The 25,300-nt window shown below is 40.1% G+C and overlaps 2 protein-coding genes across 8 annotated transcripts in view; both read right to left on the reverse strand.

Annotated features, from left to right (window-relative positions):
• The window catches only part of LOC145784615 (uncharacterized), a 141,492-nt gene that overhangs the window by 106,886 nt on the left and 9,306 nt on the right, over positions 1 to 25,300 (reverse strand). The gene's annotated exons all lie outside the window — the stretch shown is intronic.
• Positions 704 to 24,769, reverse strand: LOC145777150 (uncharacterized). Its single transcript, XM_082588457.1, has 8 exons — positions 24,649 to 24,769; positions 24,150 to 24,212; positions 11,762 to 11,857; positions 8,852 to 8,947; positions 8,194 to 8,268; positions 6,247 to 6,521; positions 1,102 to 1,284; positions 704 to 760 (listed from the first exon to the last, which is right to left on the reverse strand). The coding sequence occupies exons 1-8, from the start codon at positions 24,767 to 24,769 to the stop codon at positions 704 to 706; spliced, it is 966 nt and encodes a 321-aa protein (XP_082444583.1).

Below are 25,300 nucleotides of genomic sequence, written 5' to 3' on the forward strand. Positions count from 1 at the left end.
GTTGCAGCGCGGGCCAACAGTTTGGCATATGTGCTGTTAGCGTAGTTATCTAGTTGTTTTGTGCAACAAGTGTCGAATGTTGCCAGACTCATGAGTTTTGCTTCGTAGTTGCGGGAAATTTCTAGCAGGTGGCAATATTGTTGATTCTATTGAATTGACTTGCAATAAACATTATTTTTATTTAAAAATACCCTGCAACACTAAAATGCCCAACAATGGGTATCTAGAGGTAGCCCATAGTTCAACAATCTTGTGTTGTGTGTTTCGTTACAAAAATTACAATTTAATCTTTTTTCTTTTAAAACTATTTGTATGAATGTAACTTTAAAAAAAGCAAACGTAATCTCACTAACTCAACACTCACTTTAAAATTATTTATTCTATCAACATGTTAACAAACAAACTGATTTGACGTTACCTGCAATCAAGGCTCACCTCGACAGCTACTTTTAGATTCCTGACTTGAAACCTTTATTAAAATTTAAAAAAATAGTCTAATCTGGCAACACTTTAAAGTTGACTCACCTGGCAACACTGCAAACTAATCAATTCATTTGAATTTTTTATTGAAATTTTTAAATAAAATTACAATTTGCAACACTAGATGTCGTTGATGCTTTTCGTCGTCGTCATGTAATAAACAAAGAACGGATAACATTAATTTAAGATAAAACAACATCAAATAAATAAACAACAAAATCTTTCAATCATCTCGATCCTTGTGGGTGATGAAGTCATCACCAACCCAGAACTCAAACTTCTGTAAAAGACAAAGCGAATAATTAAATTAAAGAAGTTTCCACAACTTGGAATACTTTGGATCCTTCCAACTGTGTAGCCTATTGATGGAACGCCGTTGAATCAATGTAATGTTGATGCAAATACTTCACGTTGATGTTTACTGACGTAGAATCAACGATAGAATAACAAACCTTGGTGATTGTAGGCTACCATAGGCTAGCTAGGCTACAATTGCCAGAAGCAAAATATTATCAACAATTCGAGGTTAGAGTTTGGTAGATGTGACGTTAGATAACGTTGATACGATGTAAAGTGCTCTACATGTTATGTTAGATAACGTTGATACAACGTAACTTTCACCTTATTATCCGACCGATCCAGAGCTTTCTTCAACATGGATCGTTCCATCATGTTCGGATCTCTCCACCTCCCATAACCATCATCGAAGCAATACCCCATCATAACCAACTTCTCAACTTTGCTCATTACCCCGATGACGTCATGGACAGATAGGAAGTTCTGTTGGAGATCCAACCGAACAATCTAAACACAAATAATTATGATGCAACAATTAACCCTATCTTAATACGACACGGGGGTTTTATAAGGACGCCTCACTCTATTAGTGAAATATTTCTCAGAAGGAAATATGCTAGAAATGTGAAATTTCTTGACTTTTAATTTTTATTATTTGCGAATTTTCTAAACCTAAACTGGTTGTCACAATCAATGTGCGAGGTCTCGCGACGGGCTGCTTTGTATCTTGATCGAGCGTGCTGTTTTGATTGTAAAATTCTTATGCTATAGGTTATCATCGGTTATTGACCTGAAGTAACCTGCGATTGCGAGATCTCTATTATGCAATGTGTTTCCAGAGCATTCGGGACATTCATTCAGAACAAATCTGGATTGTTCTGTTGTTTTTCACAATTGCCGAGTGACGTTTGTCATGACGTCATAAGGATGTTTACTAGTAGATCTATGATTGCGAAATCTTCATTATGTAACGTGTTTTCTAGAACCTTCCACTCCTACGTGACTATCTAGAAGCTTCTTTAAACCTGCTATAAATAGTGGTGTGAATTGATGGATTATTATTATTATGAGTTGTTTATGAGAGTTGTGTTATGAGTTGTGGATTGGTAGTTGGTGCAGAAACATTGGTGATTGAGACTTGAAGGAATTGAATACAAGTAGATGAGAATTGGTGCTGATATAAATTGTGTTCGAAATTAGAGTTATTTGAGAAGCCGTTCGTTAAAGTCATTCAAGAAGTCAGATTATCATTTCACTAGTAGAATTATTCGACATTTAATTGACTGCTTTTCGGTTTGACCCATTTTAAACTACGTCATTGAACCTTTCCAAGTCTTTTTCCTGGTAAGAGATAGAAAGAAATCGTGACATTCTGGGGGCTCGTCCGGGAATAAACCGAAAAACCGAAGAATACCGAAAGATTTATTGAAGGAATAATAAATTAACAACAAGTTGTCAAAATGGCGGATACCGTCAAACATGAGATGATTGAAGACTTACGGAACATGGCTGAACGAATGGGGCTGAGTGACAATGAAAAGTCTCAGTTTGTGATGGAAGAGTATCACAAGATAATGGCCCAAAAAGCTCAGCGAGAAGCTGACGAAAGAGAAGATAGAAGAGCTGCTTGTGAAATAAGAAAAGCAAAACTTGAAGCTGAAGAGAAGCGGGCACAACGCGAAGCAGAAGCTGAAGAGAAGCGAGCACAATTTGAAGCTGAAGAGAAGCGGGCACAACGCGAAGCAGAAGCTGAAGAGAAGCGAGCACAACTTGAAGCTGAAGAGAAGCGAGCACAAGTTGAAGCTGAAGAGAAGAGAGCACAACTTGAAGCTGAAGAGAAGCGGGCACAACGCGAAACAGAAGCTGAAGAAAAACAAGCACAGCGTGAAGCTGAAGCTGAAGAAAACCGTGCACAACGGCAGTACGAAGCAGAAGCTGAAGAGAGAAGAGCGCAATATGAATTGGAAAAGTTAAGGCTTGATTTAGAAAACAAAAACTGGACATTGGTGAGCGATCTAATTCTTCTAATGATAATGTTCGAGATGTTATTGTGGCGCAAGTTAGACGTCCAGATTTGCCATCATTTGTTGAAGAAAAAGATGAGTTGGATAGTTATTTGTTAAGATTTGAAAGATATTTTACAATAGCCAAATTGGAGAAGTCGACGTGGGCTACCCAGCTAAGCATGTTATTATCGGGACAAGCTCTTGATGTATATTCAAGACTTTCCCAAGAAGAAGCCATGAATTACGACAGATTGAAGTTAGCTCTGTTAAAGCGATACAATTTTACCGAGCATGGATACCGTCAAAGATTCCGTGAGGCAAAGCCTAAACGACACGAAAGCCCAGGTCGATTTATTGAACGTTTAAGAAACCTTTTGTTAAAATGGTTTGAACTTTCGGGGGCCGAACAATCATTGGACGGATTGGCAAACCTTATAGTTAAGGAACAATTCACAGATTCATGTTCAAAAGATCTGTCTGTTTATTTAATGGAGAGAAGTCCAAAGACTCTAGAAGACATAGCCAGTGTGGCGGAACAGTATTTAGTTGCCCATGATGAGAAGTTGTCGACCGAAGAGATGATGTCATTTGATGATGACGAGGAGCAAACAAATAATTTTAAAGGAGGTGCTGTTCCAAGAGAAGTACGTTGTTTTAATGTAATGGCTTAGGTCATAAGGCTGTTAACTGCCGGAAGAAGACTAACAAAAATCATCAGGAATCGAGAAAGTGGTGCAATCGTTGCAATAGGCAAGGACACGAAGCGAAGGAATGCAAGGACAAGTCGTTTTCCTTATCCAATCAGTCTGGAAAAGATAAAGACACGGACGTTTATCGATGCGGTTGTACGTTAATGATTCCTGAACCCACGCTTGGGAATGAGAGATCGGATGAAGATGATCAGTTGGAGAAGAAAACGGAAAAGAAGACAAAAGAAGATGCTTACGAAGAAATAATACCTGAAGATTACCTACCAGTAGTGAATGGAACAATTGGAAACAAAAAGGTAAAAGTTTTACGTGATTCTGGTTCTACGGGTATGATGGTAAGGAGAGATTTGGTTAAAGAAAGTCAATTAACGGGAAAAACTGGAATTGTGATGTCGATAAATAATACTTCAATCCAAGGACCGTTAGCGAGGATATATATTGAAACTCCGTATTGTAGTGGGACTGTGAAAGCATTATGTTTACAAAATCCTTTAGTTGATCTTATAATCGGAAATGTTATTGAGAGAGATTCTGAAGTTACTTGTTGTTCTTGTGGCAAGAATGGTCACTTTGCTCGAGGTTGTTCTGCAGATAATCAGCGACGATTTCACGATCACGGATACTACAAGCGCGAAGAACCGAGGAGAGGAGGCAGGCGACGACCATTTAGAGTTTGTTATAGATGTGGTAGACGCGGACACTTCGCTAGGGAGTGCGTTGCTGACGGTGGACATTCGGAAAACAGACGTTGCCGTAACAACCATTGCTACCGATGTGGAGAGATTGGACACATAGCCAAGAGCTGCCCTTTTGATGAAAAGGCTTGCTACAACTGTCACAGAGAAGGTCATCTGGCCAAGGACTGTCCGGAGAGGAAGTGTTTCCGATGTAAGAAGATGGGTCATCTTGCTCGCCGGTGCACTGAAGACATTGAGGACGGTGAAACCTTTCACAGTAAACGTAATAATTAATATTTGAGAAAAGCTATCGTTGGTAGATCATGCAACGATGGACTAATGAGTCGTTGGAGATAACTTATGAGAACTGTTTTATTGAGTAATTAATGTGTTTTGTAATGTGTTTTGTATTGATTGTGTTGTAATATTGTTTGCAACAATATTATAAGGGGCGTATGTCACAATCAATTTGCGAGGTCTCGCGATGGGCTGCTTTGTATCTTGATCGAGCGTGCTGTTTTGATTGTAAAATTCTTATGCTATAGGTTATCATCGGTTATTGACCTGAAGTAACCTGCGATTGCAAGATCTCTATTATGTAATGTGTTTCCAGAGCATTCGGGACATTCATTCAGAACAAATCTGGATTGTTCTGTTGTTTCTCACAATTGCCGAGTGACGTTTGTCATGACGTCATAAGGATTTTTACTAGTAGATCTATGATTGCGAAATCTTCATTATGTAACGTGTTTTCTAGAACCTTCTACTCCTACGTGACTATCTAGAAGCTTCTTTAAACCTGCTATAAATAGTGGTGTGAATTGATGGATTATTATTATTATGAGTTGTTTATGAGAGTTGTGTTATGAGTTGTGGATTGGTAGTTGGTGCAGAAATATTGGTGATTGAGATTTGAAGTAATTGAATACAAGTAGATGAGAATTGGTGCTGATATAAATTGTGTTCGAAATTAGAGTTATTTGAGAAGCCGTTCGTTAAAGTCCTTCAAGAGTTTTCATTATCATTTTACCGGTAGAACTATCCGATCATTTAATTGACAACTTTTCGGTTTAACCCACTAAACTACGTCATTGAACCTTTCCAAGTCTTTTTTCTGGTAAGAGATAGAAAGAAATCGTGACACTGGTCATTTTTCTACCTTCCTGCCCTTCACAATAAGCATTTCGTCTCAGGTGACTAGACATTTTCGTGCAATGGTAGTTATATAAAAGTTAATGTTGATGATGATGGCGTATGAGCGATCTTTCCAGGCTAGATTGGAGGGCAGGAAATCTTTAGCCACTCAGCAGTCTCGTCGTCCAGGATTCTCAGACCATGCGCACCGTGTGGAGGCCGGTGGATTAGGCAGTGGTGGATGACATGGTCTGCGGTCTGTTCCGTGGCACCACACTCGCATTCTGATGAAGGAGCCAGGCCCCACTTGTACATGTCCGAACGAAAGCGGCCGACGCCAGTTCGCAGGCGGTTAAGCCTGACCCACGCAAGCCTTGCGAGGGAGTGCAATATAAATGGTAGTGCAATTACTTTGAAACGTCCAAAAATTCCTTATATTAATGAGCAAAAGTAATTTGTTGTTTAGTTAAGATATAATTCAAAAATTTCAATTTTGAAGCTATTTTCGGGAAATTAGAATAAAAACCGACTTTCTGACGTCTTTTCATCTCAAACAATTTATTTCAATAAATTTGTTAGGTAAAAATTTAATTTCTATACGCACAATGCACATGGCTATTACCTTGTAAAATATTTTGGTTCTGTGATTTTCATAGCTCCCGCTAATAGCGATTAATTAGCACGGGGCTAAGATAGCTCGTGACGTGCTTTCCGCGTACGAAAACAGCTCGTATCAAGATAGGGTTAAATAATGTTGTTGTTTGTGACGTTTTGTTTATTTGTGAAAGTTTAACAAAGCTTAAATAATTAAAATTGGAAACTGATTTGAACTCGGACGACAAAACAATGTAAAGTAACGTTGAATCAACGTAACAACTGATGTTAATCCAACCATGGATCAAAGTAATTAAACGTTGGTTATAAAAGTTAAACATGACTTACCGATCCAGGCATCGAATTGATCGCATCTTTCCATGGATGGAATTGGTTGGAATTCATTTTGCATCTGTCCAGATCAAGCTTTCCAATCCGCCCTGGCATCGATTTGAGGAATGACGTCACCGCATGGAAGTCATTCTGAGTGTCGGAGGAATCCATTCGTATCCACCCTCCATCAAAATGACTTCCTGCGGCCACGGTCACATCTTCGTTGTTGCCTTCCCTCAGGATTCTGCTGATGGCGATGAAGGAGCGAGGATCCTTGTGATCTAACAATGCTGGAATAATATCAATCAATATTAGCTCGGCTAACCAGGTTGTAATCTAAAACTACAGTTTGGTTCTAACCATAAAATAATCAAATATTGAATCCAAGTTGTTTACTTAAGAATAAAACATTCATTTATTTACATCGCAAACAAAATACAAACAATTATTTTGAACAACAAAGTGGCTATTTATTAAGATCAGAAATTATTGTTTTGTGGCAAGGATTGCCAGAGTTGGGATTAGAAATGTTTTCTGTGTCCGAGACTTCAAAATTTTCCAACTCACAAGTTTCTGTTTTCAAGGTTTTTGAAGTTGCTCAAATTAAGGCAGAATTGCTTATCTGGCAACACTTGCATGGGAAAAATAGCCATAGCCTTTAAAAAAAACTTTCAGGTTTAAGTCAAAGTTCTAATTTGTAAAAGAACCTGGGCAGTCTTAGGCTACCTTTGCAGTTAAAAACTAAACTTTTGTTAAAACATACCAACTAAAGCTTGCAAATTGAAATAAACTTTGATTTCTTTTTCGATAAATCTTTGAAGCAACTCTACAACTTGATCAAGAAATTTTCCAATCAGTCATTTCTAGCTGAAACTTAATCCAAGCTAATGCTTTTTGTTCTACACTTAGAAGACAAGGACAGAAACAAACTTTAAAACATTTCTCTGGTGAAACTAAGCAGAATGATGACTGAATTGAAAGCTGACACCAACCATTTCTTTCATGCTCCTTTTCTCAACGACTAATAACAAAATGACTGTCGCCACGGTTGTCAGACAGCTTTTGAGAAAAAGAGCCAAACAATGTCGAAAAAAGGGCCAAACTGGGTAAAAAAGAGCCAAATTGTTCAATAATGTTAATAACGTTGCTAATAAAACATAATAACGTTAACAACGTCAATAGCGTTGCAACATTGTAACAACACAGTCTACATTCTACAAGAACAATTCCAAATCTTCATCTTCTACAGTGTTTCCACTCGAATCTTTGGCATTGGCATAAACATTGTCAGCTAAACACTGTCTAAAAAATCGTAATTACACTTTTCAGTCTCAATTTCCGAAAGACATTTATGTAAATAGCTACTCTGATAGTATGTGCCAACTGCTTCCAAAAAGAGCCAAATATTGAAAACAAAGGGCCAAGGGGCCAAACAATTTTTTGGGGGCCAACTACCTGTAAAAAGGGCCAATCTGGCAAGCCTGACTGTCGCCTGCTAATTTGCACGGGAGTTTTTGTGCAGAGTTGCCAAATAAGGTTTTATTTAAAAAGTAGTTGACGCAACAAACAATAGAATAAAGATAAAAAATCTTAACCACTTGGGAAAAACACATAAGGTACTAATTTATTATTTTTCCAAAAATAAAATAAAATATACGTTCAGCTTGTGCTTATATCGTGCTTATATCTACACCGTGCTTATATCTACACTAATATTTACTGTTAGAGCCTTTGTTTCCTAACCTGGCTGATTTAATTCACTTGGCAATTTTTCATCATTTGATCGTTTTTTACCTGAAATTTAAACACTTTTATAAACAAAACTAGACCCTACTTAAAAAACAACGATGCAATCTTGGTTTTCAGTGGCCTAGATATAGGCTAGGCCACCTCAAAATTGATAAAACATCCTTACTCCTTACCACAGAAAACTGTGTTAACTAGGTAAAAACATTTACTTACCGGTTCCAGCAGCAACTTTTCGAGTATTTTTGTACAGCTCTGAAAGAAATTTATTTCGTTTTTGCAATTTTTCACCTGAAAAAAAACACACACCCCTCATGAAAATTATGGCTAACATCGTCACCTTCGTTCGTGGCCTAAGCATTCGTTACCACAGTTCACGCTTTCACTAACCAGACTGGTCGCGGGAAGATAGTTGATGTATGTGCAATAACTTTATTTCTATACAATCAAAGGCTATAGGATTGCCACCAGGATGCAAGGATAAACAAAAATATTATTGTTTAGGCTACACTACGTCTACAATGTCAAACAGCACATCAGCTTCATACAAAATCACTAAGAGCTCTAAAAATAATTTCTCTAGCCTACTGAAATTTTTTTGTTTACAATATGTTGTAAATTTTTGACGAGCAGTAGCTTACAGATCTTTGCGTTGCCAACATGTTTACGAGATAAGACACACAAAATTGTAGAGATGCGGTTCCTTCTACCACACTTTGGTTTTTCAGCTCAGCTCAATTAAACGAATAATCCTGCTAAAAAAAATAAACTACAGTAGTCGGAAGTGGAAAATTAAAGCAGCCTGTGTTTAAAGGTTACTTTCAACAGCGTTGTTAAGGTCTTAATTTAACATGCAAAGTAAAATATCTTTTACCAAGTGAAGATAATCGGGTTTGCTGGGGAGGTGGTTGGAGTGTTGAAACATCGGATTCTTCTGAAAGTGAATGAATGGTGGTTGACCTTAAAGAACCTATAAAAGTACAAACATGCTTGCAATATGCGCCTCAAGTTTGGATAGCAGATTTTTAAAAATAATTTTTAAATCTGTGTTTAACAGTTATTTTACATAGCCAAAGATGGGCACCCGCTACTTTTAAAGTAGCGCGATACCCCCTACCGCTACTTCGATGGACCAAAGAAGCGCGCTACCGCTACCCGCTACCAATCGACGAAAGTAGCGCGCTACTTGCTACCGCTGCTTGGACAAAAGTAGCGCGCACTACCGCTACTTTTGTATCAGGGATACCTAGACACTAACTAGTCTAATATCCCTATTTTGTATGAAGTAACATTAAGAAGCACATTTCAAGTAACTTGTAACGCCGAAAAAGATCTTGTAAACGAGTGGTATCATTTGTTTACACTGCCATCTCAACATTGTTACAGCAGACACGTTCTAGGTGAAATTTATTTTTATGAGTATTTTAAAAACACGAGCATTTAGATATGCGAGTCGCTGAGTCCTTCCGTTTGGACTTGAGCACGTCTTTACCAACAGAGAACGGTCTCTACACCGCAGCACTGGAAGGAGTAGGGAATTGCATTTAATGAAGAGACGTTTTAAATTGGCACTGGGAAAGCTCAGGGGCTTGCTTCTGTCTGAAGGAAAGGCCTCCACAATTGACTAGTTTTTCCGTACCGACATTTTACAATGGCACCAATACACCAAAAATGCATCCTCGGAGTCGTGACTGGTGTTGAATTAGGGGTGGGCGATTTAGAATAGTGGGTTCAAATCCTAAACTATTTGAATAATTCGAATCCAAAAATAAGATTCAGCATGTAGCCTATCTCATTTTTTTCACGTCCTATTTACGCTATTTATCACTGCTGGAGTGAACAAGCTCAGAGGCTGATTGGTTTCTCCTTCGGCTCTGATACCGGTAGATCTGATTCCAGTTCAGTTTGGGATTAACCAGTTAGGGTCAAACCGGAGCGGTTGTACGTTAATGATTGCCACCGTTAATGATTGCCACCACTTGCCACCAATGGAAATCTTAGTGTATAATTTTAAAAATGAAGTAAATTTTTTAAAATAAAAACAGCAAACAACTATCCCTCAGCCCTATCAAACACGAAGCCACAATATCATGTTCTTGTTGAAAACAAACAGCACCATTCTAAACATTAATGAAATTAAATCAAAGATATTGAAAAACAATCTGCATTCGCTATTTCTTAAATTTAATAAAACATAAATTTTGTTACCAAATTTTAATTTAATTGCGTTATGTCCAATTCATGCTGATCAAAAAAGTTTCTCGGACTAGGCTACAAAGGGGGTCCACGCAAACCAAATTTTTTTTTAAGGGGTCCGCGTTAAAAAAAGTTTAAGAACCCCTGCTGTAATGTCATTCTGTATTTCCAAGATAGTAAAAAAAACAAAAAAAAATAACCGATTTGCGGCGATTTTTCACAGCTTGCAACTTTACGGCAACGTCAGGAAAATTTATAATCTTAACTTTTTGTCTTTGCAAGAAAAGTACGAGATTTCGGTTAAAAATATTTGTTTGAAGAAGCTTCAGATGAAAACTACGTTTGTTTTTAAAACATTGAAAAAGAACTTTCGGGAGAACCGAAAGTGAAACACATAACATTAGCCAACATAAGCCTTTTGCTAGGTAATTACTATTAATTTAATTTATTGGAGTCAATATATAATCCAACAGTGTGTCAGTCATTGGTGCGATATAGTGACTTGGTTCACTAACACTTTAACACCAATATTAATCTGCATTTTTATTGCGTGACACACTAGATAGAAAAATCCGTCTTTTTACATTGTTTCAACGTTTGCAGACGGTAAATTAGCATGAAAACCGTTGTCTGTTGATTGGTTTTACTTCCTTTGAACAACTGTATTATATCAGAATACTGAAAAGTTTGGGTGTTCATCAGGACAATTATCGTTTCTAGCACTAGTTGCTACGTTCATCTGATGAATGTGAAAGTAAAATTAACAACAAACGCTCTGAGGATGCGCATTGTCATGGTGCGCGAAACGTCAGTGAAGCAATAAACCATCTTGTTTGTTGTTAATTTTACTTTCAATTTCATCAGATGAACGTAGCAACTAGTGCTAGAAACGATGTATTATATCAATGAGAGCAAAATAAAATCTGTCAGTGGATGTCATGCTGTTAATCGCATGGTACTGGAACAGCGACTACATCGCGTGAGCCTCCACATTATTAATTTTTACTGCAGAGTTAACCACCATCAAATTGAGACAATGTTTAACAGGAAAAGATTCGAATAGCTATGAACACAGCACAGCATTTACTTTACGTTTTAATGAACATAATTTGTGATTATAACAATACTTTGACTTTACTTGGCGTTTAAATCATTTTCCTTTACAAAAATATTTTAAACTACTGTATTAAAGAATAAAAACTATTCTAGATTAGATTCGAATCCTCAACTATTTAAAAAGCTCTTTCCTAAGGGTTGGTATCACTCTTGTTGGTATCAGCGTGGCTTGATGCTTGCCGCAATAAACGAATGATATCTGTTTTAAGTTTTTCACGCATTGTTTCCATGAAAAATCTCTAAAAAAGAGCCATTTTTTCACTTTAAAAAGGAAAGTAACGGGTAGCGGGAGTACGACTGAAAGAAATCTATCACCTATCTGCTTCTGCTACTTAAAAAAAAAGTAGCTCCGCTGCTGCAGCCGCTACTTCAACAAAATTCAGTGGCACAAAGGTAGCGCGCTCCTACCCACCTCTGTATATACAGCGTTGTCAAGGTCTTAATTTAACGTACAAAGTAAAATATATTTTACCAGCTGAAGATAATCGACTTTGTTGGGAAGGTGGTTGGAGTGTTGAAACATCGGATTCTTCTGAAGGTGACTGGATAGTTGTTGACCTTAAAGAACCTATAAAAGTACAAACCTATTTGCAATAATCGCCTCAATTTCGGGGAGCAGATTTAAAAAAAACATTTTGCAAAGGACCTTGAGCTGCACACATTTGCTTGCTGCAAATCCGATGCACTTCAGGCAAGATTCAATTTCAGCGCATCATTGCTCAACATTTTACTTTAATAAGTGAACAATAAAAGGTATGAAGTTTTTAGTTTTGGTGACTCAAATTGTTGTTGGTTAAATTATTGCGTGTTTTATTTTTTCTTGCCTTCAATCGCACTGCAGTATATAACCTGGTGAAATTTTATTTTGTATGTTATTCGCTCTGAGGATGCGCATTGTCATGGTGCGCGAAACGTCAGTGAAGCAATAAACCATCTTGTTTGTTGTTAATTTTACTTTCAATTTCATCAGATGAACGTAGCAACTAGTGCTAGAAACGATAAATTATTTTATATGTAGTAGTAATTAAAAATTAAATGATTAATAGGGTCAAAATAGGAAATATATGAGCTAACCCGAAAAAAATTGCAAGAAAACGTTTTATTGGTTTTTCCTTTGGATTAACCTCAATAGAATAACATATTAAAAGTTTTCCAAGATTTGAGCATCATAAAGTCTGAAATTTGACGTCACAAAAAGTGGTATATTTCCGGTAAAAAATCTCTCTAGACTGCCAATTGTGAACCAACATAGCTGTTTATCTATAATTTGTTGACAATAAATTCATAAAATAAGTGTCTAGTGTTGTTATTTTTCCATTATAATAGAATATAGATAAATTTTGCTTGTGTTACAATTGATATTATGACGTCATTATTATGTCATGATGCTTGGAAGAGATAGCCGCCTCTGAGCAAGCACTTTCACTGAGCGATTGTTACGACGTGGAGCGTTGCGCAATATTTTCTCCGTTGTGACTGGCATGTGCGAAGTGCTGCTGCCGATAAGAAGCTAGTTACAGTGTCAGTGTTACTCTCGAATATGTTCCCCAAAGCTTGCGATATATGCTCCAGCAACTTCTAGTTGGAAAAGATACCCGCAAGGAGCAGGCAAGTATTGGCCACTCAATAATTCAAGCAGTTCGCCCAAGAACAGTCGTAGCTCCTTTACAGCTGGGACTTGCAGTACAGATGCACCAGCATTATCGCTCCAGGTTCCTCATTGACACCCTATCTGCCATGGGTTATTGCTCTTTCTATTCTGAAGTCCAACGCTTAGAGGAAAATGCAGCATCCGCAGTTTCTCCGGATGCCCTTGGTGGACAGGCAACCATAGGAGATACAATGCTACTGTTTGCTGCTGCCAATGTTGACCACAACATAGTGACTTTAGATGGAAAGGGAACGTTCCATGGAATGGGAATGATTGCTGCTGTTACCCCTGGCAGGCAGGTCTGCTATACAATTGGTAGACAAAAATTGCGTGATCTCAAAGTCACATATGAGACAAAAGTCCCAATTAAAGACTACGGGACCGCTTCGCCAAGTACTCACGCAGTAACATCAAGTTGAGAACGTTACCAAATCTGCGTGAAGCTGACCGCAGAACTGATTTGCTTTGGGAATTGTCACTCAAATTTAATGTAAAAGTTCCGAACTAGCAAGGAATGATGAACACAATGTACAGTAGGCGTGAACATCCAGGTCATCTGTTCTCTTCCTACCAATGATCGATATGTAGCCCGGCGAAAAAACATGTATTGTAGCTACACTTGACTTCACCTGTAAGCTCGCAGCAAGGCACAACATTCCACCTGTTATACCTTTTGATCAGCCTTTGTTTTAGAAGGCTTCTGAACTTGTTAACGAAGTTGAAGACTCAAGTCCACTAAAAGATATTGTCTTGTTACTTGGTAGTTTCCATACACTCATGAATCTGTTGGGTGCCATCGGGACATTGATGGAGAGAAGTGGACTGAAGGAAGTCCTAGAAACAATCTATGGCAAGAATGCTGTGGTACACATGATGAAGGGAAAGGCTGTGCAGCGTGCGCTTCGAGGACATCTCCTAGTAGACCAGTGTCTCACCAACCAAATTGTCTCAGAGATCATTGAATGTGACCCAGAGTTTGAAATTTTCAGAGGTTTATGGTTGTGTCGCAGTCTGGAGACCTAAGCTTGGATGAAGTGATGCAGTATGAACTCTGCCCATATCCACCATTTTTGTTTGAAGCTCAAAATCTATTACGCAAGCCAGACAAACCTGCCCTGCTGGAAGCAATACGGAACTATGCCGCTTCTGTGGAAGATGCTGTTCTTCGGACTGCACCAAAAACGGAGTACTACGTCCTAGATGGGGGTTCTCTCTTACATCGACTGAAATGGACAGAAGGATGCACATATAGTTCAATTGTGGGTGATTATGCATCTTTCAAAACTGGGTTGTATGGTAAAGCAACTGTCGTTTTCGATGGATATGGAGGGCCCAGTACAAAGGATAACGCACACCAATGAGGAAAAACATCTGCTGCTAGAAAGGTCAATGTGACCGAATCTACCAAGTTTGTTGGGAAGAAGCAAGACTTCCTGTCAAATGATGCCAACAAGCAGTCACTCGTTGATATGATAGCAACTCGACTAAAACAGTGTGACTGTTATGTTGTGCAAGCAGAAGGGGATGCAGATGTAGACATAGTACGAGCAACGGTGGATTCATCTAAACAGAGAACCACCACGCTCATTGGAGAGGATACAGATCTCCTCATTCTTCTTCTCTACTATTGTGATGTAGACTGTAAAGATCTGTACTTCAGATCAGACAAGGGGAAGCCAACTATCTACAACATCAGAGTTCTGAAAGATTTACTTGGGAACCACGTCTGCACTGACCTGTTGTTTGTTCATGCATTTACAGGCTGTGATACATCTTCCAGAATCTTTGGTGTTGGAAAAAAATCAGTGTTTCAAAAAGTAATCAAGAGAGACTCTGTATTGCGATCATGCTCAAATATTTTTTGTGCACCACACTCTGAACAAAGTGATGTAGAAAGTGCTGGATGTAAGGCTGTAGTATCACTATTTAATGGGACAACATCTGACTCGCTCGCATCATTACGTTATGGCTATCTTTGCAAAAAAGTTGTGACATCAAGCATATTTGTGACGCCTGAGCAGTTGCCGCCGACAGAATCTGCATTGAAATACCACTCATTACGCTGCTACTTGCAAGTGATGACATGGATGGGCTTAAGTACCCAAATGGACGCTGAAAAATGGGGTTGAAAAATTCAAGGGGATAAGCTATTACCAGTGACGACGGACAAAAACCCTGCTCCTGACATTCTACTAAAAATGGTTCACTGTAATTGTTCAACTGGGTGCAATACACTCAGGTGCAGTTGTAAGAAGTATGGACGAGTGTACATGGGCATGTGGTCCTTGCCAGGACGGCAACTGTGCAAACATTAACAATGCACCCATTCTAGAAGATATTGATGACTGATTTATAACTCACACCTGATAAGACAGTTTTGTGACTTTTGGTATATCAAAGTCTTCTTTGAACGTATTTACTGATAGAAAAGTATGAATATATGTTATGTATGAATGAAGATATTAGCATATTGATTGATGTCATCGGAGATGAGGCAAACTGATTAAGTTTACTGTGAGTATCTTTCGCACACGGTATTTTATTACAATATCTCCACATACTTTAAAATTGAAAATATTTGTGTAAATAGGTGAAAACGTCATGATGATGTAATAGATGACGTCAAAAGTGAACGTTAGAGTACTGTGTTAACTGTTAAGATTACTGGGGTAATGCAGTTTAAGGTTAAATTTGCCATTTTTATAGGTTAAGAATCAGTGTTTTTTTTGGATTTCGTATAATATACGAGTATTTCGATAAAATGGCGGCCATCTTGAATTACGTAATATTTAGACCCTTTGTGACGCTCGAATTTTGGAAAACTTTTGATATGTTGTTCTCTGAACCGAAAACTATTGGAAAACACCAAAAAACGTTTTCTTGCAATTTTTTTCGGGTTGGTCAGCATGTTGACCCTACTAGATAGTTAAACTTTACACGGTATCAGCAAATTAATACAGCTTACACCAAAATCTCATGTTTTTACACTTAGCTTACTTTTTACCTGCAGACAGTGCACACCGGTGTTAAACTGTTTTATTCGCATCGACAGCGCACGGGTACAAAGGATTGACACGGCGAGAGAGCACAAACAAACATAGCCAGGTGGAAGACTTTTCGAAAACCGGCCTGCCACACCCCGCGGCGGCGGGGAGCGGCGTGATTTAGGGGTGACGATGCACCCGGAGGGGTAAGTCCACCAGCTTAGGTCGCGGGGGCCAGGCTGGGGAGTCGAGGTACTTGTGGAGGGAGAGTGTGGATCGAAAACGTTACATGACCCGTCCGCAAATTTAGAATGGCGGAGCGGGCCAGGGAGACAGACTCTTTCTGCATAGCCCAGAAAGATGGCCTGCGACGGGCCGGGCGACCTGTCGCGTGTGGACGCTGGAACCGGCAGTAATTGACCGCCGGGCGACGCCCACGTCTCTTTCACGCGACCTCGGCGCAGGTACTTGACTCTTAAACCCGGTCTGCCAGTAGGCAGAGCGGATAAAATTGGGGTCTACCACGAGGAAGAGAGTCAACTATTTAAGGATAATTTGGCTCTCGTGGCAGACGAAATTCAAATAAAAATGTGGAGCAGAGGCTCGATTAATCAATAGAAACAAAAAATATAGGTGGGAATGTAATACATATTCACTGGAGAAGAGTAAGCTTTGATTCGGCGAGCACGGATGTGCACTGGCCAGACGTTGAGGCAGGTTCGCCCAGCTTGGTCGGGGAGGCTAGCAATCGAAACTAGAGGCACTGATAGGCTACATTGCCAGAAAAAAGTAGAAATTTTGGGTGGAAATTTTGAGGCTGCATCGAGTTGATCAGGGAATCAATGCGTTGAAAGCAGAGCGAGGTTGATCCGAGCGGGCAAGAACAGCGTTACAAGGCGAAGGCAGCGTAAGATAATTCGAAACAATTGATTGATTAATACATAGAGATCTAGTGACGATTGAAGTTACTAAATTGCTGTTAAACCAGTCTCGATTCACAATGCACATGAGACATTTTATTCCTTTCCTTTGTTCATTTTTGAATGCTTGGGTTTGATGAGACTGGAGCATTATAAAAAAGATGACACTGGTTTATAGACATAAGGTGATGAATTTTAAGACAATTGATATAAGGTTATGACGTATAAACGGTTTGCTGTCTTGCGCGCTCGGATACTTACTGCAACGTTTCTGTTATTGGGGAATAAGTTTCTGATCGCTGAAGTCGTCTTTTCTATGACGTAGCCCCTCCACAAGTGAGCCCGGCGTTCCAAGCTTTCCAGACGCGGAAGGATCCTTCGATTGAGAGGGAAGCCACTTTTCTAGCCACCTCTGCTACCCCACGAGAAGGAACGCCCAAGGCCGTCAGAGCTCGTCGGGGCATAGCTCCCGAGGGAGCTTACGACGAACGGAAGTGACAGGACGTCCCTGCAAGGGCGCTTCCTGTCTTCCTTTATGTTGACACATAACTCGCCGTACTTGTCGTGTTTCCTGTCGGCGGCTTTTCCAAGAGAATCCGCGCCGTTGTCGAACGGACATGTGACGTCACATACGACCGTGACACCGTCAGGGCGTTGCAAGACGATGTCTGGTTTCATCAGTGATGATGAACTGTTTTATTTTTGTCAACGACGCACGAGTACAAAATAATTGACACGGCGAGAAGAACACAATAAACATAGCCAGGTCAGAGACTTTAAAGAACCGGCCTGCCACGCCCCGTGGAGGCGGGGAGCGGCGTGATTATGGGGTGGCGATGCACCCGGAAGGGAAGTCCACCAGCTTAGGTCGCGGGGGCCAGGCTGGGAAGTCTAGGTACCTGTGGAAGCAAAGTGTGGATCGAGATTTTTGTGCGACTCGTCCGCAAAAGTTAGAATGGCGGAACGGCCAGCGAGATGGGATTTGCTTTCTGCAAACGCAAAAAGGTCAGCTCACGACGGGCCGGGCGACAGAAGTTTTATAAAGCCAGGCAGCGCCCACGTCTCCATCACGTGACCGTAACACAGGTACGTTTGACTCCTATACCCGGTCTGCCCGTAGGCAGAGCGGATAAACTTTGGGGTCTCCCACGAGGAAGAGAAGCTTAGCTACAAGGACGATTTGAATACTCGTGGGAGACGAAAATTATATAAAATCTGGAGCAAAGGCTCAAGTAATTGGTGTAAAAAAAAAGATGGTAAGTGGGAATATATTGTATGCTTTACCTACCGAAAAAGTGTTGACGTTGAACCAACGAGCACGGATGTGCACCGGCCAGACGTTGAGGCAGGTTCGCCCAGATGGGTCGGGGGGACTAGCGATCGAAGCGTAGATATGACTAGGCTACGTTACCAGGAAAAATATAGAATAGTGGGATGAAACTTTGGAGGTTGCATCGAGTTGATCGGGAAATCATGTTTATCGATGAGTTAAAAGCAACGCGAGGTTGATCCGAGCGGGAAAGAGCAGCATATCGGGAGAAGGTAGTGTGTGATAATCTAAAATATTGAAATATGAAAATACAGATCCAGTGTTGTTAATGATATTACGTCATTGATGATGATATGAGTCCATTCACGATATGCAATATATACTTAATTCATATATTGCTATTTTATTTTATTGATGATGATTGTATTCTTCATTGAGCTGCAGCATGCTGATGAAACGACAATTGTTTACAGGTAAATTGATAATGAAACAATGGATTTAACATACTATGACGTCACACAATTACTGGCGGGTTTTGAGGTTTGCTGTCTTGCGCGCTCGGATGCTTACTGCAGAGCTTCTGCTGTTGGGGAATTGAGCTTCTGATTGCTGGAATCGTCTTTTCTATGACGTAGCCCCTTCACGAGTGAGCCCGGCGTTCCAAGCTTTCCAGACACGGAGGGAACCTTCGATTGAGAGGGAGGCCACTTTTCTAGCCACCTCTGCTACCCCACGAGCAGGAACACCCAAGGCCGCCAAAGCCCGAGAGCTCAACGGAGCATAGCTCCCGAGGGAGCCTACGACGAACGGAAGTGACAGGACGTCCCTGCAAGGGCGCTTCCTGTCTTCCAATATGTTTACACATAACTCGCCGTACTTGTCGTGTTTCCTGTCGGCGGCTTTTCGAAGGGAATCCGCGCCGTAGTCGAACGGGCAAGTGACGTCACATACAACCGTGACACCGTCAGGGCGTTGCAGGATAATGTCAGGGCGCAGATCAGCACCGCCCGCTTCCACGTGTTGTGGAACCGTACTATCTATGGTAAGCAAGGGTTGCCATTCGGCAGGTACATGCTTCACGATCTCCCACAATACTGAATTGTGTCGTTCCGTGACAACAGGCATCACGGTAGGACAGTGGTTCAATATATGAGGGAGAGTCTCTTCCGCTTTCCCACACGCGCGACATATGGCAGGTTTATATGGGTGGCCATGGCTTGGTTTTGATTTCAAGGGAAGTAGGTTTAGTCGGGCTTTATAAGCAAATGCACGGTTCGCGTGATCCAGGAGCTCCGGTCGCCGAGTCCAAGAATTCGAAAATCCGGACAGACAGTGGGCACTGACCGTCTTGCCTTGGTCAGGTTTGGATTCTCACTGTCTTCTCCACCACAAGTCATTGTGTTGGTGGAGGGTCGGAACCATTTTTTTTCTTAGGGGAGGGATGATTTTGGAGCTCCCCGCGGTCAACTCGAGACCGCAATCCGGGCGTGCGGACCAACGTACATTTAGACGACGAGTAGCCGCCGGGACGCGGCCCCACAAGCTTTCGCCTGTTGGGCACGGTCGAGAACGGGCACCTTCAGGTGGGGGGTCCTTATTCAAGTAACTGGCTAGCTGGCACGGGGTAGGATCTGGAGTGCCGAACCTCAGACTGGCACAACGCCTAAGCTGCTCGAAAGCGATGGCAGAGACACGGTCGTCAGGAGACGTCAGCATCTTGAAGGCCTGGGCTATCGAAAGCGTGTCGCTTTCGCGACACAGATTCAACAAACCAAAGCCTCCCAATGCAGGCTTACAGTAAAAGAAAGCGCTGCACGCCCACCTGGGAAGACGCCACGCCACCTTCAAACACTGCAATACCAGTCGATCGAGCTTCAGAAGCTCATACTGTCTGAAGCGCCGCACTCGCAGATGGTATGACGCGGACGGAAGAATGATAGAATTAAGTGCCAGAAGTTTCTGGCTTGGAGTAAGGAAAGATTTCATTAAAGAGGAAATGTGTTTCTCCAGGGTGGAGATGAAAGGTTGGGTAAGGGACGCATCCGAGGCGTAACCGGTTCGAGCGCCAAGATATTTGTACGTTTCACCTTTGGGGATGACTCGGATTTCCTCCCCGGCTAGGGAGAAAGGTTTCGCGTCGACCCGCAGACGGGACGCCGACGCTTTCCTATAGGATAAGGTGCCACACTTGCGTGGGTTGAACCGTAGCCCGGACCAGGAAGAGAAGGGATCAGTAGTAGATAAGAGGGAGATCATCTGCTCGCGATCGGAAGAAACGAGACAGATGTCGTCCGCATATGCCATACAACGTACTTTAATGTCTTCATTAGCAGGAAGGTTGTAGCCGCAATCCGTTTTGTCACGGACTGACGTGTCTTTCCTTATAAAACAAACACCTAACTTTCCCCGGAAAAAAACTTTTTTAAGATAAGCCACAAATAAGTTTGCAAAACATTAAAGCATTTGATATGTTGACGTTGTATCAGTGTAAAAAAAATGATTTACTGACCACGGCAAGCCTATTCTGAACGCTTGCAGAGGCTTACTTACCTATTCTTACCTATTCTTACCTATTCTGAACGCTTGTAGGCTATAGCCTACAGTCGTTTTAATGAGTTTAAGTTTTGAAAAGCTTTCCTCAGCGCAAGCCGCAAGCAAGTTTGCAAAACATTCAAGCATTTGATATATTGTCTAAAAGTTTTTATTGCACCGAAAACCAATAGAACATCTTCAGTAGGGTGGCTCATTTTCCTTGATGTTCTTTAAATTTTTTGTCAGTTTGGAATAATGTTCCATTTTGCTCACTGATATTTGTAAACCAAAAATTTTTGTTGGGTTTTGACCTTTGACCCTGGTTCACCCAAGGAGAAATTCTGAATTTTTCTGAAAAATTAGTAAATTTCGAAGTGGTTTAGCAATATCTGAAGAGGGGATTTCTCAAAGTTTGACCACGTGATTTTGACGTCACTTCCTTTGTTAACTTCCACATGGAACATCTTCACCCTACTCCTAGTCTGAGAGTCACTAATAGTGCACGCTTTTAGTGTCATTTTAGTTGATTTTACAGCCATTTCGCAGTCAGTGAATTTATAACACAGACCAACAAAAAAAATTTGACACAAAAGATGAGAGTCATTATAGAGTATTTCAGGGCACCTGATTCCGAAAATGCACTTAGTTTTTTCGAATTGGCTCTAGTTTTCGAGATATTCGACAAGGAAAATATTTTTGAAATCGTTTCTCAAAAGCTCTCAATTTGCAAATCACTTATTTTCAGCCCTGTTTACCATTATGATGTCATAGTTCCACTTGTCTAGTTCAATTGGTTCATATTGCAGGAAAGTTCAAAACGCAAGCAAAGGTTGAAATGAACTGTGTTTAACGTTAAGGGAGACATAAATATTCAATGAAATTTGAAAACAGTTGTGAATCAGTAGGCCTACATCACAAAAAAAATATCCCGAAAGTCATGTGTTTATGAATGCAGCTGTATATTGAATAGGTAGGCCTACTGAAATGGATACTGTACAAATGAAATTTTATTCTAAAGCCTTTGCTAAGGCCAAGTCTTTGCTGCAAGAAGTTTTTTTCTGGTCTATAGGCTAAATAAATGGCATATAGGCTAATAAAATATGCCTTTGACAAGTATGATGCTGTACAAACAACCCAGATATATTTTGCTGCATGAGGCAACGCAGAGGAGCAACGCATTCTGCGATAGATACAGCGCTATATAAAAACAAGCATTATTATTACTTTGACATGAAGCTGGGTGATCAAGATAAGTCCTGGGTTACTCCTATAAAGTATGCAAACATTGCACGCAAACCCGCTTCTGGGCTCAAGGCTAAGAAGTTCAGAGTGCCATGGCATAAAGAAAGCCGTGGCATCACCATGAAAATTGATACTTCTGCACGGTGAGGATGTTCGAAGGAAGTTGGAACATTATGTTTACATGGAGTGTGCAAGGCAGTCATTGCATGGACGTTGCTATTTCTGTTTTTTGTTTGCCCTCTCTAGTTTCAAGTGGTGATTTGCTTGAAACAATAGGAAAACGGGCATGACTGAGAGTAACCTCAATACCTTCAGTAGTGTTTTGGAGCAAGGTCAAGTTTTTTTCTCAAAACCATTTCTACCACCTACTGTAGTAGTTAAAGATTTAGTTATCAAAAGTGGTAGCTGGAATCTTGGCTCCTCATCTCGATCAACATGGCATTCTTGACTCCAAGGCCGAGATTACGTTCTTCCGCAGCAAGGATAAAATTCTAAGCAGCTACTTTACTGAATAACATAACTTTGTATTCTGTAATTATATAAATGGCCTTCATACCTTGATGGGGTGTTGCTCAGTAGGCCAATCATAATAAAGAGTTGCGTTTGTTCATCGATAGCTTTGTTTTGCTTATTTGTCTAGTTTGTTAAGCAAAACAATGTATGCATTTTGTTTGTACTTAGTAGCTTACTTAGTAAGTCTGATACTGTTGAAGTCAACAAATATATTAATGCAAAACGAAAGTTATATATTCTACATCTTGTATCCTCAGGCTTACTTCACATCATATTTTGATTGTTACTAGGCCAGTAAACGTTAAATAGCTGTTTGTTTGGATTGTAATCAACGTGATTGGTTCCAAATAGCGTTTATACAACTCAGAAATGTGCCTGGAATTACTTCCAGTTTTGTCTATGTAGTAAACGACACGACGTTAAATCTATAGGGCCTCAAAATTACGAAAAAAATAGTTTTGCTGTAACTCAACAACTAGAGCCAATTCGATAAAACTTAGTGCATTTTCAGAATAAGGGGTCTCGAAATACCTTAAAATGACCTTAAAATGCCTGCCTTTATATAAAAAAAAGGTTTGTTGGCCTGTGAAAATCGATAAACATCGTCAAATGAGTCAAGAAACTGAAAGCAGTATATATTTACTGCGGTGAAGGGTGCACAAAGAAAATCATGTCTGAAATGTGGTAGAATTCGATATTTTGAGAGTAATACAGGTGTCAGTGTTCATGGAGTTGCTAATTAAACCACTTTGCTTGCTACAAGTTTGTGTTACTGCCTCTTATTGTGTCCATTAAGATGCTAGAGTGCATTGGAAGATAGCGGGTGAGCAGTTTCGGGGATAAGCAAAAATTCGATATTTTAAAAAAATTCAAACCAGGTGAACCAGGGTCAAACGTTAATATTTTTTTGTGAAATTTGGTGTAGGAGATACATTTACCAAAAGGAACAATATTCCAAACTGACGAAAAGTTTAAAAGAAAAAAAAAAATTTTTCGAGATTTTGCGCCAGCCTAATCTTCAGGTGTCGAAAATTTTGTTAAATTTGTAGTTATTGCTGATTCGGTCACAGGTCAACTCATTAGCGTCAATGTGCCTCCTTGATTGCAAGTTAGCAATGATTTGCAACAATCTCAAAGCTGTTGAGAAGGAGCGATCTTCCTGGCGTCAGCACTACCTGACTACTCACTATAGAACAGCGAGCATTGTGTTTCGCTAACCATACCGGTGTAGCCTCCACACTAGCCATCAAGACTTTTCCAAAAACATGTGTTTCTCGGCAGTCGAGTGTAGCAGGGACAAAATCAGCGGTTGAGAACTATGTGGCAGGAACTAGTGGTGCGGTACTGATGAGCCCAGCCTCATGGGCGAAACACGTGTCTATCGCTGAGTTCCTGCTACACTCGACTGCCGAGAAACAAATCTCAAAGCTCTTGCAAATGCGAGACCGAATTTCCAAATGAGCCCAACAAATCTGCGGTTTCAAAGCATCAGAGCGACTTTTCCATTTATTTTCTCGTAAAATATAGGCCTGCAATTGGTGCGACAATGTTCCAAACACAGAAGTATCTTCGTTCAAAAAAAAAACTATCTCAAAAAAGTTAAAAAACTGCAATAAAAAAAGTTTGCACCCCCTTTAAGTCGTACATGGCCCGAGAGGCTCGCGTTGACCAAACTGATCTAACTGGAAATGAAGAAACAATTGAAATGAATTGACAATGCTCTAATTGCCTGTATAGTTCGATCTTACCTGGTCTGGGATGGGAAAATGGTGGTAATCGTTGTGAAGGTTTGGCTGTTCTTCCAAATAATTCTGTAAAAGCACAAATAGCGACAAAAGTTAATCACAGTGTTAATTTATTGTAACGCTTGTTGCGACAAAACGAGGCCTAGACGTAAAGTTTGGGATAAACTTTACGAAATTTTAATTGAAATGAAATTGTGGAAATTAATTGAAAATAAAATAGTGGTAAACCTCAAAGTTAAATATTTGAAATTATATTTGGCCCATAACCATAAATAACAGCACAAAGACTTGATAGGTTTGAAACATTTTCATCTTCTAATTGTTAGGTGAAATAAATTTTCAAAACCTGTTTTGCTCAAGTTTGTGTTTTAAAGCAGCATCAACTTAAACTCATATAATTAATTTCTTACTTGGAAATACTTTTTTTGTGAAATATTTCAATTTTCTTATTAAGGATTGAGGTTTGGACTTTTGAGAAACAGTTAAAGTATCCTGGGAAGACGATTGTGCTTGATTTGAAGCATCCTGGGAAGACGATTGTGGTTGGTTTGAAGCATCCAGGGAAGACGATTGTGCTTGATTTGAAGCATTCTGGGAAGACGATTGTTGTTGATTTGAAGCATCCTGGGAAGACGATTGTGGTTGAATTAAAACATTCTGGAAAGATGATTGTGGTTGATTTGAAACATCCTGGGAAGATGACTGTGGTTGATTTGAAGCATCTTGGGAAGATGATTGTGGTTGATTTGAGGCATCCTGGAAAGATGATTGTGGTTGATTTGAAACATCCTGGAAAAATGATTGTGGTTGAATTGGAGCATCCTGGGAAGATGATTGTGGTTGAATTGGAGCATCCTGGGAAGATGACTGTGGTTGATTTGAAGCATCCTGGGAAGATGATTGTGGTTGATTTGAGGCATCCTGGAAAGATGATTGTGGTTGATTTGAAACATCCTGGAAAAATGATTGTGGTTGAATTGGAGCATCCTGGGAAGATGATTGTGGTTGAATTGGAGCATCCTGGGAAGATGATTGTGGTTGAATTGGAGCATCCTGGGAAGATGATTGTGGTTGATTTGAAACATTTTGGGAAGATGATTGTGGTTGATTTGAAGCATTCTGGGAAGACAATTGTTGTTGATTTGAAGCATCCT

The sequence above is a fragment of the Aplidium turbinatum genome, chromosome 1 (assembly GCF_918807975.1).
Source record: "Aplidium turbinatum chromosome 1, kaAplTurb1.1, whole genome shotgun sequence".
In the NCBI taxonomy this organism is placed as follows: Eukaryota; Metazoa; Chordata; class Ascidiacea; order Aplousobranchia; family Polyclinidae; genus Aplidium; species Aplidium turbinatum.